Source organism: Mercenaria mercenaria, chromosome 10, assembly GCF_021730395.1.
Source record: "Mercenaria mercenaria strain notata chromosome 10, MADL_Memer_1, whole genome shotgun sequence".
NCBI lineage: Eukaryota > Metazoa > Mollusca > Bivalvia > Venerida > Veneridae > Mercenaria > Mercenaria mercenaria.
In genome coordinates, this window is record NC_069370.1 from 19,316,722 (window position 1) to 19,336,695 (window position 19,974).

At 35.6% G+C, this 19,974-nt stretch overlaps 1 protein-coding gene and 1 long non-coding RNA gene across 11 annotated transcripts in view; one reads left to right on the top strand and one right to left on the bottom strand.

Moving 5' to 3' along the window:
• Positions 1-19,974, bottom strand: part of LOC123559719 (pleckstrin homology-like domain family B member 1) — a 204,683-nt gene that overhangs the window by 33,421 nt on the left and 151,288 nt on the right. For 7 of the 9 annotated variants that reach the window (XM_053552413.1, XM_053552416.1, XM_053552419.1 and 4 more), the window contains 5 exons: positions 16,283-16,474; positions 15,146-15,238; positions 14,676-14,786; positions 11,451-11,576; positions 7,284-7,521 (listed from right to left, as the gene is read on the bottom strand). In XM_053552413.1, the coding sequence (XP_053408388.1) occupies positions 7,284-7,521; positions 11,451-11,576; positions 14,676-14,786; positions 15,146-15,238; positions 16,283-16,474 (760 nt within the window). The remainder of the gene's footprint in view (positions 1-7,283; positions 7,522-11,450; positions 11,577-14,675; positions 14,787-15,145; positions 15,239-16,282; positions 16,475-19,974) is intronic. The other 2 variants (XM_053552414.1, XM_053552415.1) reach the window with 2 other exon arrangements.
• LOC128559817 (uncharacterized) lies at positions 18,091-19,605 on the top strand. 2 transcript variants are annotated; one of them, XR_008372658.1, is made up of 4 exons: positions 18,091-18,302; positions 18,387-18,443; positions 18,710-18,980; positions 19,057-19,605. It is a non-coding gene; the product is annotated as an uncharacterized LOC128559817 (long non-coding RNA). The 2 variants fall into 2 exon arrangements; XR_008372657.1 differs by lacking the exon at positions 18,091-18,302 and having other exon boundaries at positions 18,357-18,443.

Sequence of the window (19,974 nt, forward strand, 5' to 3'; positions counted from 1 at the left end):
AAAATTGTGCCCTTAACCCTTACCATGCTGAATTTCTATAATGAACTTTTCTATTTGGAAAGTACCATCAACTGTTAAAAGGAATGCTTACCAAAAAGATACTAGATGAATAGCATGCAGTGCAGATCTTGATCTGACTGCACGAATGTGCAGGCTGATCATGATCTGCATTGGTCACAAAGGCAGAACCAATTGTGTCCAGCATGATAAGGGTTTAACCAATGTCTTTTCATTCTGTCTTTGTGACATGGGCAAAGAACAAGATGATGAGAAAACAACAAAATTATCCTACATTCGCCCTTGCCATAACAGTATTTTCTTATTCATCAATGTGTTGTTCTTTAACTTTTAGCCTGCTGGCGGCAAGTGACTATGACTTTGCGACCGGTGCAGACCAACATCCATGCATGCCGATCATGGTCTGCACTGTTTGCTATTCAATCGTAAATTTTCAGAGAACACCCCTTTGAATAATAAGTGGTACTGCCCAAATTGAATGATGGCCCAGTTCATTTTAGAAATTTAGCAGGGTAAAGATATTTTAGAAATTTAGCAGGGTAAAGATTAACCCCCCCAAAAAAAGTGACAGAATGAAAAGAAGATAATTCTTACTTTGTAAATTATCCCTTCTATTACTATGGAACACCAACACAACAAAAAATAGCAAAATATCATTTTTCCATTGTGGATGGGGGCAACAGAAAGACAGGATAAAGTCAGTCACCATACTGATTAATGAATTCTTTAAATACTTAAAAAAACAGTACTTGACATCACTGTGCATATTTTAGAAAAGAGAAAATACTACTTAAAAATCTTGATTTTATGTAGATGTGCAACATACTACCTCTATCCATTCTTTGATGCAAAATGCATAAAAATTCTCCTTTTTATTAATTACTAACAGATTTTGTTCTCTTTTTATCAAACATTACATGACAGATATACTTTTCAAACATAAAAACAAGAGGACCATGATGGTCCTGAATCGCTCACCTCTTCCCACACGATCCAGTTTTGAGAATGACGTCGTTTTTTCTATTATTTGACATAGTGACCTAGTTTTTGAGCTCATGTGACCCAGTTTTGAACTTGACCTAGATATTATCAAGATAAAAATTCTGACCAATTTTCATGAAGATCCATTGAAAAATATGGTCTCTAGAGAGGTCACAAGGTTTTTCTATTATTTGACCTATGGACCTAGTTTTCGAAGATACGTGACCCTGTTTTGAACTTTACCTAGATATCATCAAGGTGAACATTCTCACAAATTTTCATGAAGATCTCGTGAAAAATATGGCCTTTAGAGAGGTCATAAGGTTTTTCTATTTTTATATCTACTGGCCTAGTTTTTGATCGCACGTGACCCAGTTTTGAAACTGACCTAGATATCATCAAGGTGAACATTCAGATCAATTTTCATGAAGATCCATTGAAAAATATGGCCTCTAGAGAGGTCAAAAGATTTTAATAATTTTAGACCTACTGACCTAGTTTTTGACCGCAGTTGACCCAGTTTCAAACCTGACCAAGATATCATCAAGATGAACATTCAGATCAACTTTCATACAGATCCCATGAAAGGTATGGCCTCTAAAGAGGTCACAAGGTTTTTTTATTATTTGACCTACTGACCTAGTTTTTTAAGGCACGTGACCCAGTTTCAAACTTGACCTAGATATCATCAAGGTGAACACTCTGACCAATTTTCATGAAGATCCATTCAAGGGTATGGCCTCTAGAGAGGTCACAAGGTTTTTCTATTTCAAGACCTACTGACCTAGTTTTTGATCGCAGTTGACCCAGTTTCAAACTTGACCTATACATCATCAAGATTAACATTCAGACCAACTTTCATACAGATCCCATGAAAAATATGGCCTCTAGAGAGGTCATGTTTTTTCATTATTTGACCTACTGACCTACTTTTTGAAGGCACGTGACCCACTTTCGAACTTGACCTACATATCATCAAGATGAACATTCTGACCAATTTTTATGGAGATCCATTCATAAGTATGGCCTCTAGAGAGGTCACAAGGTATTTCTATTTTTAGACATACTGACCTAGTTTTTGACCGCACATGACCCTGTTTCGAACTTGACCTAGATATCATCAAGATGAACATTCAGACCAACTTTCATACAGATCCCATGAAAAATATGGCCTTTAGAGAGGTCACAAGGTTTTTCTATTATTTGACCTAATGACCTAGTTTTTGATGGCACGTGACCCACTTTCGAACTTGACCTAGATATCATCAAGATGAACATTCTGACCAATTTTCATACAGATCCCATGAAAAATATGGCCTCTAGAGAGGTCACAAGGTTTTTCTATTATTTGACCTACTGACCTAGTTTTTGATGGCACGTGACCCACTTTCAAACTTGACCTTAATATCATCAAGGTGAACATTCTGACCAATTTTCATGAAGATCTCATGAAATATATGGCATCTAGAGAGGTCACAAGGTTTTTCTATTTTTAGATCTAGTGACCTAGTTTTTGAAGGCACATGACCCAGTTTCGAACTTGATCTAGATATCATCAAGGTGAACGTTCTGACCATTTTTCATGAAGATCTTGTGTAATATATGGCCTCTAGAGAGGTCACAAGGTTTTTCTATTTTTAGACCTATTGACCTAGTTTTTGATGGCACGTGACCCAGTTTCGAACTTGACCTAGATATCATCAAGATGAACATTCTGACCAATTTTCATTAAGATTTTTTGAAATATATGGCCTCTAGAGAGGTCACAAGGTTTTTCTATCTTTAGACCTACTGACCTAGTTTTTGATGGCACGTGACCCACTTTTGAACTTGACCTAGATATCATCAAGATGAACATTCTGACCAACTTTCATAAAGATCCCACAAAAAATGTGACTTCTAGAGTGGTTACAAGCAAAAGTTTACGGACGGACGGAATAACGCACGGACGGACGGACGACGGACGCTGCGTGATCACAAAAGCTCACCTTGTCACTATGTGACACGTGAGATAAAAACTAGAATGTGTCTGTAGGACACAGGGTGTGCCCCCCCCACTGGTACATTTGTCACAAATAAGGGGCAATAATTCAAACGTTTGCAATCTGAATGGGGTATAGCCCCAACAAACATTTTATGAAAAGGGTTCATTATTCTAGGCCCTATACTTTTTGAGCTATGAGCATCACAAACAAAAAATCTACTATTTCTGCTATTTCAAGGGCCATAACTCTGTAACAAGAGTAAGATTCTCAAGAAGAATGCCAAGTGTGCAAGGACACATCATGATAAAGACTTCTGCAAGATTTCCTGAATTTACATCTAATACTTTTTGAGCTAGGCACATAATTAGGTGAAAAAGTGCATATTTTTACTATTGCAAGGGCCATAACTTTAAAAATAGGGGGTGGAACCAGCCAAAAAATGAGAGGTGTGCAAGTTTATATCATGATAAAGACTTATGCAAGTTTTCAACCATTTATATTAAATACTTTTTGAGCTAGGTGCGTCACAAGGTGAAAATGTACATTTTTGACTATTTCAGGGGCCATAACTCTAAAAAATAGGAGGTGGGCCCAAATGAAAAATAGGAGGTGCACAAGTTCATATCATGATTGAGACTCATGCAAGGTTTCATGAATCTATATCAAATACTTTTTGAGCTAAGCATGTCACAAGGTGAAAATGTGCCTTTTTTACTATTTCAGGGGCCATAACTCTGAAAACAGGGGGCAGAGCCAGATGAAAAATAGGAGGTGCGCAAGTTCATATCATGATTAAGACTCATGCAAGGTTTCATGAATCTATATCAAATACTTTTTGAGCTAGGCATGTCACAAGGTGAAAATGTGCATTTTTGACTATTTCAGGGGCCATAACTCTAAAAATGGGGGGCGGAGCCAGATAAAAAATAGGAGGTGCGCAAGTTCATATCATGATTAAGACTCATGCAAGGTTTCATGAATCTATATCAAATACTTTTTGAGCTAGGCGTGTCACAAGGTGAAAATGTGCATTTTTGACTATTTCAGGGGCCATAACTCTAAAAAATAGGAGGTGGGCCCAAATGAAAAATAGGAGGTGCACAAGTTCATATCATGATTGAGACTCATGCAAGGTTTCATGAATCTATATCAAATACTTTTTGAGCTAAGCATGTCACAAGGTGAAAATGTGCCTTTTTTACTATTTCAGGGGCCATAACTCTGAAAACAGGGGGCAGAGCCAGATGAAAAATAGGAGGTGCGCAAGTTCATATCATGATTAAGACTCATGCAAGGTTTCATGAATCTATATCAAATACTTTTTGAGCTAGGCATGTCACAAGGTGAAAATGTGCATTTTTGACTATTTCAGGGGCCATAACTCTAAAAATGGGGGGCGGAGCCAGACGAAAAATAGGAGGTGCGCAAGTTCATATCATGATAAAGACTCATGCAAGGTTTCACAAATCTATATCAAATACTTTTCGAGCTAGGCGTGTCACGAACTTCGGACGGACGGACGGACGCACGGACAAGACCAAATCTATATGCCCCCACCACTCATGGGGGGGGGGGCACAATAATATTAACATTATGGCCACAATAGCCCTAGTGCCTCACCTGAGATTCACAGCTTGGAAGAGGTCATGCAAAAACAAATATCTGTAAAATTATTTGTAAACTGGGCAAGTGATTGGCAATGTCTTTTAACAAAGGGGAATAGTCTTAAGAAGTTAAGTAAAGGTTAGCTTTGTTATCACTTCAAACTGTTGACGACGGACAACAGGTATCCAACAATCCTCCAACCTCACCATAAACACTTGTGCTCAGGAGAGCTAAAAATCTTCAGAACAATAAGGTTTCACATTACAAAGTTATGCTTTTGTCTTCTGAAATGACTCTCATATTGAAAGAGCATGGGTCAGCCTGACTGAACGATTAAGGTCACTTATTTCTTATCACTTGCCCTCATCTCTGTGGGCTCGAGTTACCATGTGAGAAAGACTACCTTGCGGAAGGTTTGTGGTTCTATTCAGGTGCCTGCGTCTGTATCTGGGGCACCTCAGGTCTTCCTCCACTACTGAAAGCTGAAAATTTGCCATATCACCTATATAATTTAGTGGCTTCCAACCCAACAAAATAAAGAAGTATTAGAAAACAAATCAAACTGATCAGGTATAGATGCATTAAATTTTAGGCAACATAAAAGGGCATAAAACAACCGTCATGCAATAATTGTAACGCATAAACAGTACGATGCAAAAATAATTCAATCAAAATTATTTACCAAATTTTTTGACGAGTCAGTTTTGCATAAAGATAGCTCAAATGCTTCTTTACATTCACATGCTATGCTATATTATGTATTAGTAATAAAAAATCGAACAGTTAGTATATTATGTACGAAAATAACACTGTTAGTAAGATTAACGATATATCTAGCATGTACACTGAAGATTCGTTTCATGACATGTTTAATTACCTTGTAGAAAACTGTTGTATAAGAAATAAATGCTGTCAAAATGATCGGTGACACTGTAGATATTTTTTCATATTTTTCAAAGGTATAGCCAGAAGTGTACATACCACATTATTCATAGTCTCTTGCCACTTAAAAGTAGATCCCTGCAAGTAACTTACATAATCTGTATATGAAACAACTTTACGTTACTTACTGGTAAGCAAAAATATTTAAAAACACTTTATTCCTATCAATGCTTTACCATCCAAGCGTACATGCATAATCTTTCATAAAATTCTTACTTCATAGCCGTGTTATTAACCATTTAACAAAGTGAGTGGGCAACCCCATACAAAGTGGGAATGTTTTTAAAGTGGAAAAAAAAACTGTTACAGACTTTTTGCATCAAAGTTTTCCTCTTAAAATATTCCAACCATGCCATCTATAAAGATAGAAGTAACATTGCATCCTGTCAGAACAAGCTAGATAAAAACTTACATAACTTTAACTTTTTGTTTTCCTAAATTGTTTGTTTGTTTGTTTTGGGTTTAACGCCGTTTTTCAACAGTATTTCAGTCATGTAATGGCGGGCAGTTAACCTAACCACTATTCCTGGATTCTGTACCAGTACAAACCTGTTCTCCGCAAGTAACTGCCAACTTCCCCACTTGAATCAGAGGTGGAGGACTAATGATTTCAGACACAATGTCATTTATCAAATAGTCACGGAGAACGCCCTGCCCGAGGATCGAACTCAAAACCCCACGATCCGTAGACCAACGCTCTACCTACTGAGCTAAGCGGGTGGGCTTTTCTTAAATTGTACTCTGCTTTATATTTATTCAAAAAACAATTTGGCTTTTACAGTTATATATATAAATACACCAATGAAAACGTTTGTTACATTTCCTGTTACGTCACCCTAACTTACGAAATTTCTTTCTAAATTTGGAAAAGAATTAACAAAAAAAAAAAAGCCCCTCTGAAAAGGTATTAGACGGGATCATCCTCAACCTAAGTTTTTGCCAATGCTAAAATATATTTTTCTGTATACATTATATATTATATTTATATATTACTGCTGCACATGGTATACCTATGAGCTAAATTGTCTACGGTCAAATGAAACAGAATATTGAATATATGTGATTTATATGAATCTGTGACTTACTCTGTATTAAAGTTAACGTAAGCTTTTAAGAATAAAGTTTTATGGCACTAACAAATTACAAACATTGCTCAGTGTCACTGATCAGTTTTGAGAATAATGCAAACATTATAACGATAACAATTGTTATTACAAACTTTGAAAAACAACCAAAGCAGAGCGTTCATAAAGAGCATTCAGTTACTTCAACTTTTAAAAGGATCAGAAATTCAGACTTTTAATAGACAGAATGTAGTGCATAAATAATTTCTGACTAGCATCTTCATTCCAAACTGTTCTAAATACGATGTCATGTGATCTATGACCATGTGATCAATGTAACTTAGACTGTTGGCAACAGCTTTATATTGGGACATAAGGTCTTTGGTCAAATTGCCAAATGTTGAGGAATCGAAACTAGCAATAGTGGCAGACATGGAAGCATCGACTTGCCTGCAAAGAACTCACCTTTTTTCTTCATTTAAAAAAAAAACAACACAAATAACGTACAACTTAATGAAAAATACTAAATTTTATAAATGAATGTCATAAAAACTATGACGCTATTTCTGAAAAAAAAAAATCAGCTATAAAATATCAGTGGCCATATTTTCATTATAATTATGATCACATGACATCTTGGTTCTATTTTTAGCATGTCATATGACTAGCTTCAGTGTACGCTACTTGCCCTGTGTTTCCAGGAAGAGTGAGTGATTTTTCTCAATTTCCAGGAGGGTTGCTGATTTCTTTCGCTCACCTGAACTCGTCAACGGTTGCGGCGAAGTTGGTGATAATGGTGGAAGACCGTATGACAAGTTATTTGTAGTCTGGATCGCGTTTTCCAGCGCTCGAAATGCATTCGTGTTTCTGGTAGATGGAGACTGTAGATACTCTTCAATTTTTCTTGATAATTCGCTGTCTCTTTCCTGTGAAAAGAACTGAAAAGTTTCAGAAATAATCACAGAAATTACATGTTCAGCCAAACCTGTTTATAAAGACCATCATACACAAAGTGAAAAAAGGCATTTTAAGCAGGTGGTCCCTCACAAAACATCAGTAGGGAAAATTGTGACCCTTATAGACAGATTATACTGTTTGCGGTCTGTGTCTGAAGGTGGTCTTAAAGTACAGGTATGACTCTATTATAACTTTATCGGAAAATTCAAAATATAAATCAGTCAAGAAGTTGGTACAAAATACAAAGTTTATTTACATCAAGCATTAGCCACAAACTCTTAAAACTTCCACAGTCAAGTTTGCAAAAAAAACTTAATTACAGACATATAATAAGACAGTCAAACAGGTCAAAATGTAACAGAAACTCACTTCCATACTCTCAGATTTTTTTAAGATGAAAGAACAGAACAGAAGGAAGAAAGAAGGTGGAAATAGAAAAGATCCCAAGTATCGCAGATGCTCGATACTGTACTCAAAACTACTCTACAAATCAATTCCATTAATATTTCCATATTTACATTTACCCACTATTTTCGATGTCCAGGTTCCCATATATACTGATACATGGCACATTTATGGCAGAGTGTCATTTCACTGACCTGTTGGTCAGCTAAATTTTAAACAAGTTGGAAACAACAACAGTAAACAGCACCTACTTGCAGCAACAGGGATAGTGACAAGATGTCACAAAACTAGCAAACAACAACATCTTGCATAAAAACAACAACAAAAAACAATCATGCTGAAAGGGGAAAAAACATTAACTATATCCCGCAACCAATGAAAAAAAAGCCATGCAAATAATTTTTGAACTAAAAATCAATGAAAATAACATGAACATTCAACAAGAACTTATACCTACCGCGACTGAACTTTAAAGTCCCATGCCTCAAAAGTTGGGGTTTTAAACAATCAAAAAAAGCAGTTACTGATACTTTTACCAAATATGAATCAAGTTTACATTTGGGTTCAGAACATTGTATTATTACTACTGGAATACAGGACAAAAACATACAAAACTCGAGCTGTCTCAGGAGTGACTAATTATACCCCTACAATACGGCCTTGTCACAGAAGTAAGCCAATGTCAAAGTCCAACTTAAAAATCAATAGGTGTATCTGCTAGTCCTGATCAACCTCCCTATTAAGTCTTGTGATCCTAGGCTCAAGCGTTCTCAAGTTATCCTCCGGAAACAGTTTAACTGTTCGGAGTCAATGTGACCTTGACCTCTGACCTACTGACCTCAAAATCAATAGGTGTCAACTGCTGGCCAAGACCAACCTTCCTATCAACTTTCATGATCCTAGGCCCAAACATTCTCATGTTATCGTCCAGAAATGGTCTGACTGTTCTGGGTCACTGTGACCTTGACCCTTGACCTACTGACCCCAAATAGAACATAAATGTATTTCATAATGTAACACCCGTTTACCAAAAATTATTTAAATCTGTCCAGCCTTTCATGAGTTATGTCTAGAAAGGGACCGACAGACCGACCAACAAGCTCACTTCTATATATGGGGATATGATAAAGAGATGTTCTACGCACCTTGAAATATCAGTCTTTTATTATATCTTTCATAAAATGTGCCATCAGATGTACTTAGTGACTTATGAATGACCTATAAATGAACTTTCACATGAACTTATGAATGAACTGACAGATGGACTTATATTAGTGATACCCTAGCTGAATCTAAATTGTCCTCATGAAACTAGGCACACATCAAGGTGTCCAACTCCATTGCAAACATGACAGTATTTCTGCTAATCCGTGAAATGAGGTGGTGGCAGAATACAAAGCAACATCAATGCATTTAAGAAGTGTAGTAGTGACTTCTATTATCTTTGACAAGCACCTTTTGCAAGTACCACTAGACTGTGCGAGGTATATTATATTATCATATTATGTTACAGCATTACCTTTTATACATTCATATGAAATTCTATATATAAGCTGCGCCATGAGAAAACCAACATAGTGGCTTTGCGACCAGCATGGATCCAGACAAGCCTGCACATCCTCCCAGTCTGGTCAGGATCCATACTGTTCGCTGACGGTTTCTCTAATTGCAATAGGCTTTGAAAGCGAACAGCATGGATCCTGACAAGACTGCATGGATCCATGCTGGTCGCAAAGCCACATGTTGGTTTTCTCATGGCGTGGCTAATATATTTTTTTCACAGTTTCAAGAATAACCCTCGACCTTGCTGAAATATGCCTATAACACCTAAATAATTCTTATGAATGCTGTAATACCACAGTCACACATACGGCGCAAATAGCTACGTCTAGCTACGGATAGAAACGTAGTTACCCGTATCGATCCGTATCTGAGCCGTACAGATTGGTACGAATTGATACGGATTACTCATTAAGGTACATCTCAATATGGATAGATACGAATTACTACGTTTTTATCCGTGGCTAAACGTAGCTTTCCGCACCGTATGTGTGACTGGGGTATAAAACATGAATACCAGGTACTGTAAAATCAATTATTTTCGAAAGGTTTGACAATTGGTACATGTACCTTTAACCCTTCCCGTGCTGGACATTACTGATTCTACCTTAGCGACCAGTGTAGATCATGATCAGTCTGCACATCCATGCAGTCTGATCATTATCTGCACTATTTGCCATTCAGTCAGTATCTTTTTGGTAAGCACCCCTTTTAACAGTTAATGGTACTGTCCAAGATGGACAAGTTCATTATAGAAATTTAGCAGGGTAAGGGTTATAACTGGAATTAGTGTGCATGGTATAACATTTACCATATATGAATACTATACTAGCACTTTCGTAAGTATGCAAATATTACTGAAAATACTTACTGAAAATATATGAAAAACAAGTTTCTTGTAGAAACTGTTTATTCTTTGACAGCAAATACAGCAAAACACAGCATCAGTGGCCTGTGAACACAGGCTCAAACTAGCAAGTGCTTGACAGCTGTTTTCCTAATATTTTCTTTATTGGGATTACTCAAAACCTTGGAAAATTTGAGCATTTTGATCTCCTTGTGACTTTAACAAATCACTTTTTTTTTACTGTATTTTGATTTTTATGAAGCAAATGAAATCAAAAGATTAGAACTCTGAAAATTATGACTAAAAAGTGAATGCTAATCCTGTTGCTTCAATTTTACAATTTGATAGCCAATATCAGCATTTCAAGTACTGAAAATCTGCAAGCTGCATACAATCCCATTTTCAAATATTTTGCCATTGATATTTAAGATTTAAGAAAATGTAAAATTGTTAATGTCACTCTCCACAAGTAAAACTATCGAGAATGTTAACCAGTCTAAAGATCGGACCAACATTCCTCGGAAAGACTAAAAAGCATTCGTCTTACAGAGATTGTTTCTCTGGGAAGCGTTCGGGAATCCGATGAAGTTTGAACAAAAATATCTTCGTAAATACCAAGGTTTTTTCACTACACAAGTATTGTTCAAAGATGCGATAATCTTTAATTTCATTAACATATGCTAGCCTTGACATAAGTGATGTCACATCACTAAAAACTCGTACTTCTCACTGCAGGAAATAATTCATTCTTGAGTAAGCCCATGCAAAACTATTCTGAAAGACATACAACATCTTTCCGACGAATTGAAACACATTCTTTTGAAATATATTTTTCGTAAGTATAATTATGAAAAAATATATTTTGGCCTTTTGAAAATATCTGATTTTACAGTATTTCATGTCTTAAGCATAAAATTGTGAAAATGTTTCTTACATGTATCTTCTTCCAGTAACATACCCAGGTGTTGCATAACCACTGCAGAATGCAACAAACAACAAATACTTCCATTCGCTATATTAATACACAACATATATAGAATAATATGTTTTAAATTTGTATATAATTTATGTCATAACTAACTATACCTCTATATGCAAGTCCAAATCTATAGAATTATTTTCTTCCAGGAGTTTGTCTACGCCATTCGTTTTTGTTAAAGTTTTTGAAATTTCTGTAATTCTCTCCATTACTTCATCCAATTTTACTTTCTCCTGAAAATGCACCCATTCTTCATAACAGAAGGTAAGAAATAAGCATGCAAAATGTATAAAAAAATATTAATAATCTATGGTTTCACACAAGCCATGCAAAAGCACTTTTAATTTCACAAGGCCAGCTTAGCTTTTTTGTTGACATGGATTTCTATAAAATGAAACTTTTTCTCTTTTAGAATCATATGATTCTTTTTAAAACATTTTTTTACAAATTTCTGTTTCTTTTAGTGTTTTTTTTTTTTAATTTCCAATTTAGAGGATATCCGTTAGGTTTGTTTCAGTATTAGATCAAAATATGTTTCATACAGTGAGCACCAGATGCAATTTCACACCAGTGGTGTGCACAAGTGGAAACGTGAGCTATGGTATTCATGAGTGAAAGATATTTTGCTCTTACATGTAAAATGAACAAGTATTAAATTAATTTCATTTCTTTTTTTTCAATGCTTTAACCAAATTTTATTCAGTATGGAGTTTCATACTAATGACAAATATCAAATATATTCTTTATTAATATACATTACGACATGATAATGTTTATTACATGCCTTATTCACTATCACCATGTACATACATTACAACATGACTGTTTATTTAATGCCTTATTCACTATATCATGTACACACATTATAACACAATGTTGTTTATTTAATGCCTTATTCACAATCACCATGTACATATATTACAACATGACGATGTTTATTTAATTGCTTATTCATTATCATCATGAACTTACATTACAATGTGACAATGTTTACCTAATGCCTTATTCACTATCATCATGTACATACATTACAACATGATGATGTTATTTAATTTCTCATTCACAATCACCATGTACATACATTACAACATGATGATGTTTATAAAATGCCTCATTCACTATCATCATGTATATACATTACAACATGATGATGTTTATTTAATGCCTTATTCATGGTAATCATGTACATATATTACAACATGACAATGTTTATTCAATGCTATAGTAATGCCTTAAAAATAAAAGTAATTTTGCATGGCAACAACAAAGAAGTCCAGTCAAACCTTTTTTTTTTAAAGAAAAGTAAGGAATGTAGAACTTTTAAGATCAAGACTTTTAAGGGATCAAGCGTTTTACCTCCATAACTGAAATTCAACTTAAAATGAGTTTTTGTGTATGTGTTTTCTGGTAGTACTTCAAAAATGTCTTCGAGACAGTCAGAATTTTGAGATAAGCGAGTTTGAGATATCGAGTTGCAACTGTATATGAGTCGCGCCATGAGAAACTAACACAGTGGCTTTGCAACCAGCATGGATCCAAACCAGCCTGCACATCCGCGCAGTCTGGTCAGGATCCATGCTGTTCGCTAACGGTTTCTCTAATTGCAATAGGCTTTGAAAGCGGACAGCATGGATCCTGACCAGACTGCACGGATGCGCAGGCCGGTCTGGATCCATGCTGGTCGCAAAGCCACTATGTTGGTTTTCTCATGGCGCAGCTCATATAAATTATTCCTAAGACCTAGGCCACTCTTGGCAAAACTGAACTCTATTTACTCTGCAAATTTAGCAAACATAATACAGAAACAAGAAAAATCTTCTACAAAATAATATGATTCTATTATTTAGTCTTTTATCATTTTTGAATGTTGATAAAAGGAACTCTTGTTAAATATTTCTAGGTTTGACTGAAGAAACAAAAATCTAAAAAGCAAGACTGCACAATATTTGCTATAAGCTAAAATGCACACCACTCTAAGAGGGAACTGATGCAAGGGGAAATACTACACCACAGAAATTTTCAAAATAAGTACAGTGAAACCTCACAAGAACAAACACTTTGGTGGGGGGAAAACAAAATGTTCTTGTTTTACAGAGGCTATTGCTCTATAGAGGTTAACAGTTTTTTGGATTTTTTTTAAGAAATTGTGAAATAGGAAAAGGAGTGTTTGTAAAGAGATGTTTCCTCCTGGGTACTGTTAACACAGGTTTTATTGTTTGTGAACATTTCATCAAGCTCTGTTGTTACACAATTTGTGAACACTTCATCAAGCTCTGTTGTTACACAATTTGTGAACACTTCATCAAGCTCTGTTGTTACACAATTTGTGAATACACAATTTGGGAACACTTCATCAAGCTCTGTTGTTACACAATTTATATCATTATCAAAATAAAAGATCAATTTCGCTTAGAATTTGAAGAAAAAAAATTCATCTGGATTCAGCAATAATCCAGAATGGAGAATACAATTTGACCTATTAAAGAGAAGTAATTGAAATATAAAATTTCAAAAACCTGCTTTATTGTTGTTTTGTAAACTAATTAAAATCAATTCCCAAATTCTGGACAAATAATTCCTTGAACTGACTCCTTCTCTGCAATTTACTGGCAACTGTTTGCTACTAAAGTTGCCAGTGAACAATTAAGACACGATATCTTAACATAAAGCAATCTGACAAAGCACTCCATGGCTTCACCTGAAGCCTATGCAAAATCTTTCATCATCTCAAATGAAAACAGAAGCACCTTCTGCAAATCTATGGTGCAATTTTTAACCAAATTTTAGTAATGTAATGGCTTGTTGTTCACACATAATCTGTTCATGGTAAAAGGTTGTTAAAGCCAATTTCCTAAAAATGGCAAATTTATAGTGTGCATTCTACAAGAAGTTTTAAAACTTTGGATCCTGTTTATATTGTTGGGATTTTGCACACACAAACATTTTTGTACCATACATTAACTTTCTTAACTTAAAATGTTAGAGACAGACCATTGGTGTCTCTCAAGACATTTTTTTCAGGCACCTCCATACACTGGTAGAACCAGCAACCTTCAATACAGCTTCCACACATACAATTCTACATCTCTTGCCAAGTTTTTTGCACTCAGAGTGGTAAGGGTCAAGTGGTATCATCAGTGAAGCACTTAGACAATGAGGACCCATCTCCAATTCACATGCAGAGTGGAAAGCCAATTCTCACTATACTCCCCACTTAAGTTTTATATGTCTCTTAAAAAATATAACTTTAAAATAACGAGAAAATTTCCTTGACCGTAATAATCCAACCGAAGTTGATTTCATACAAACGTATCTATAACGACAAAACAAACCTGTTTGAATGTTTCTATAGACCTCTGTCTTTCTGCTTCGAATTTCTCCATGTCTCGTCTCACACTTTGGATTGCTTCCCTTTGTTGATTGGAAATTTGCTCTAAGCTTTCCTATAACATGATATAAAATCTAATTCAAGAACATCTGGAGTGTTTCAATAAAGCGATAGCTCGTGACATAATACAATTACTTCTAAGAGTTTGTCTAAATTTGGAATAACAAAATTAGATTACCACACAGAAAAAACTATCACATCATTGCCCTAAAAAAATGCAAGGAAAAGCTCATAACAGGAAGAAATCACTTCAAGATGAATCATGTTTTTATGACTTAAAAGTTTGCATCAATTGAAGTTTTTACATCTATCTTTTTTTTAGGTAAATGACAATTTTTCCAGTTTTTGTGTCTCTGTTATTATGCATTGAGAGGTAACTCTTACAGAATATTACTGTAATTTCTATATTATTACCTCCCTTGTTCTGTATCTATCTAACAGATTGTTCTGGTCGGCCAGTAAGCGTCTTTGTGACTGTTCTTTGTCTTCTTCAAACTTTGCCTCTGACTGGAAAAGAAAGTATAAAACTTAGCATATTTCAAGAACTGGAAACTTTTTCACAGGCAAACAAGTCTCTAAAGTCTTCTAAGCACAGTGACATCAAGGTTCAAGATTACAGGACTGATTTTTGAGACCAGTTTAAAAACTCCTGCATCAAACTGTTTTGTGCATAATTTTGAAACCAACCAATGACAACGCTACATTCTGGGATTGACCATTAAGCTAAATCTTATAACCTTTTTGGCAAATAGGTAGGTAACATTTCCTTTGCTTCTTACACACCAAATTAAACAAAAAATTCCTGTATGCATATAATTATATTACAACATATTTATATAGCAACCTTTTCATAACAAACAAGGGTGTTTTACATTCATATGTTGTACATATACAACAGCAGCCTTTCAAGGGCGCCAATTCATCCTCTTCTAGACTAGTGCATACTCAGAGCCATCTGAACAGAGGAACAAAGCAAGAGAAAGCCCACAGAACAAACAGAAAGGAATTTTAGATACAGGCTGTCTAGCTTTTTGTGAAAAGACAGTTTTACAATGTGCCCCATGTACAGCACTGATAAATGTAGAATCTTCTTCCCTCTATGAACCTACTACTAAGAACCAGTACTGACAATTTGTTGGGGAGACATTCAAGAAAATCTAAGAAATTTCAAGACAGTGCCTGGACTTTGATTGTAACATCTTTTTATGATACACGAAATGTCACAAATTTACTTTTGATTCAATTTTCTAAATGAGCCGCGTCATGAGAAAACCAACATAGTGGCTTTGCGGTCAGGATCCATGCTGTCTGCCAACAGTTTCTCTAATTACAATAGGCTTTGAAAGCGAACAACATGGATCCTGACCAGACTGCGCAGATGCGCAGGCTGGTCTGGATCCATGCTGGTCGCAAAGCTACTATGTTGATGTTCCCATGGCGTGGCTCATATATATATTTCATATGCAAAGAGACAATGAAATCAGTAGTTTCTAGGCAGGAAAAGTTTCTATGTTGGTTTTCTCATGATGCGGCTCAAATGATGATTCGAACCTCTAACTGTTGAAATTCCAGGTCGTCAAACACTTTCCGCTGAGTGTCCAACATTTCTTTATTCTTCTGTAGCTTTTCCAAGATGGTCGACTTCTCTTCGCTGGCGCATAATTCAAGCTGGTTTTCGAGGGTCCCATTCTGAAGCTCCAAGTTCTCAAGCTTTTTTCTTTCACGCTCAATTATGGCCAATTCCTGGAAATAAAAAAATGTAAAACACTTATTCTATCTTGTAAGTCAATAAGTTTATCATGTATACATGTATAAATACGAATTAAACACGAAACCATCAGACTCAGCACTTCCACAATCGGGCAACAAGACGATGTCACTATAAAGATAAATGTCATTAAAAGCAGTGCATTTATAGGATGATGTCATACTAAAGAAAGATGTTATTTAAATCATTAGAATGTGTCATTAAAAAATAACATACGACAATGTGAAGTTACATGATGATGTAGTATTAAAGATGTTAATTAAATGAGCTGCCCATGAGAAAACCAACATAGTGCATTTGAGACCAGCATGGATCCAGACCAGCCTGCACATCTGCACAGTCTGGTCAGGATCCATGCTGTTTGCTAATGGTTTCTCTAATTGCAATAGGCTTTGAAAGCTAACAGCATGGATCCTGACCAGACTTGCGGGGGATGTTGGTTTTCTCATGGCGTGGTTCAAATTATCATGTATCATAAAAAGATGATACAAAAATGTGAAATTACATAATGATGCAATAAAAAAAGAGGTTTATTTATCCTATGATGTCAAAAAAGAAACAATAGCTTGTATTAGTAAAAATTTGATGAGAATTTTTTCCTTACATTGGTCATATATCCCAATTTAACTGATTTAGCTTTTATAAGGAAAAATAAACTTAGGCTGTAAGTATTGTAGAAACTTTCGGATAATATTTCCCCTTTAGAAAATATTTTACTTTAATAATAAAATATACTAAGCTTGACACATGGAAAATAACAGCTGCACAATATGATATAACAAATTCCTCCAAAACTGTGAGTCATTAATATTTTTAAGTACAAATTTAGATAAAGACTTTAAAATACAACTTTCTTTAATGAAATATGATGAAAATTTTAGTGGGCTTGTTTACTGATGCGAAATGTTTTATGCAAATTTGAATCTTTGCATGCACAAAATACATAACTCCTTACACAATCAGATCATAACAAAGCTGTTAACGAGATTGGTATCTTGTAATTGACGTAATTGAATTAAACAATGAATTTCTTGTTATGAAACTATTTAATCATAATTTTTCTATACCACACACAAGTACTTTATCAAACACAAGTACGTTTAAGTACGTTTTTGTCACCTCATTGAGAAAACTATTGTAACTGATTATTTTGTTAAGTTTGTAACACGCCTATACTCTCAAGTATTTTTGTCATGTATGGCCGTATCTTCCTGTTCTCAACAAGTAACGCACAACTTCCCCACATGATATAGTCCTGGAGGCCAAAATTACCTTAGATACACAGTCTTAGTTTTCAGTCAAACATCACAGAGAAAAACCTCTCTTTTGGAACTGGAACCTAAAGTGTGTAGTATTTCAAGCAAAGTTTTTCAATGTATTTTTATCATAAAATCAAACAAAAAATTTTGTCATCTTCTGCTTTATAACATAATTGAGCCGTGCCATGAGAAAACCAACATAGTGGCTTTGCGACCAGCATGGATCCAGACTAGCCTGCGCATCTGAGCAGTCTGGTCAGGATCCATGCTGTTCACTTTCAAAGCCTATAGCAATTAGAGAAACCGTTAGCGAACAACATGGATCCTGACCAGACATGCGCAGGCTGGTCTGGATCCATGCTGGTCGCAAAGCCACTGTGTTGGTTTTCTCATGGCATGGCTCATATGTATCATGGAGAATTTCTCTTTTGGACTATATGGGTACTGTGTTTGACTATATGTGCTGGTTGAAATGTGTCTGGCTACAAGTGCTGTGTTTGACTAAACTTGCGTGTCAAACAATAGGTGCTGTGTTGGGCTATAGGTGCTGAATGGAACTGTATGTGCTGTATTGGACTAGCTATAGGTGCTGAATGGAACTGTATGTGCTGTATTGGACTAGCTATAGGTGCTGAATGGAACTGTATGTGCTGTATTTAACCACAGGTGTTGTATTGGACTATAGGTGCTGTATTTCACCACAGGTGCTGTATTGGACTATTTGTGCTGCATTTAATCACAGGTGCTGTATTGGACTATTTGTGCTGCATTTAATCACAGGTGCTGTATTGGACTATTTGTGCTGCATTTAATCACAGGTGCTGTATTGGACTATTTGTGCTGCATTTAATCACAGGTGCTGTATTGGACTATTTGTGCTGCATTTAATCACAGGTGTTGTATTGGATTATAGGTGCTATATTTCACCACACGTGCTTTATTGGACTATAGGTGTTGAGTTGGACTATATGCACTATGCTTGAATGTGTTGCACTGTATGCCCTGTATTGGACTATTTGTGCTGCATTTAATCACAGGTGCTGTATTGGACTATATGTGCTATATTTAACCACAGGTGCTGTATTGGACTATAGGTGTTGAGTTGGACTATATGCACTATGCTTGAATGTGTTGCACTGTATGCCCTGTATTGGACTAGCTATAGGTGCTGTATTGGACTATATGTGCTGCATTTAACCACAGGTGTTGTATTGGACTGTATGTGCTGTATTTCACCACACATGCTGTATTGGATTATAGGTGCTGTATTTCACCACACGTGCTGTATTGGACTATAGGTGTTGAGTTGGACTATATGCACTATGCTTGATTTGCACTGTATGCCCTGTATTGGACTAGCTATAGGTGCTGTACTGGACTATAGGTGTTGAACTGGACAGTACGCACTGTATTAAACTACGATGTTTCTCATTACAGAGCTGGTGCAGCTGTTCTGCGCATGCCCTGGATGATTATCAATAGGAGCGCACGGCAAAATTACGCAATTTTTTGCATGTTCACACGCATCTAGTGTATAATATGTATAATATACTGACTAAAGGTTACGGTTAGTATCACCAAGGTTACAAAATATATACATTTAAGATATTTTTTGTTCAAATTTAGTTAATACAGAATATACCGGAGTCTGTAATATATCACGGGCGCACCAACTCTATTTTTAGTCACAGCCATTAAACTATAGGTACTGTATTGTACTATAGGTGTTGTGTTAGACTATATGCACTATGCTTGAATGTGTTGCACTACAGTGTAGCAGTTATATTGGACTCTAAGTCCTATGCCTGAATGTGCTAGACTATAGGTGTTGTGTTGGTCTAAATCTCCTCGGGTTACCTGTATGGGAGACTCCCAAGTCCTCTTACAAAAAATGTTTGTCATTTTAGAATTTGGAGCGTGCTTCAGTAGGTGTTTAAAATGCAAAAGGGTAATCCTGCTTGATTTAAGTCTCATCCAAAAAATTCTTGCTAGTAAATTCCAACAATGGACATGAAATGACTATAGATGATATGTCACACTTTATAAACCTGATACCATGCAAAATATACGTAAGACAGAAATTTTATGTCAAACGATATGTTTAGTGTCAATGGGTCAGGTAAAATGCATATATCAGCTGTGTTTTTCTATTGGGAGATTGAAGTGTTAGTAATGAAACTGTGCTTAATATATAACATACATATATCATATAACAT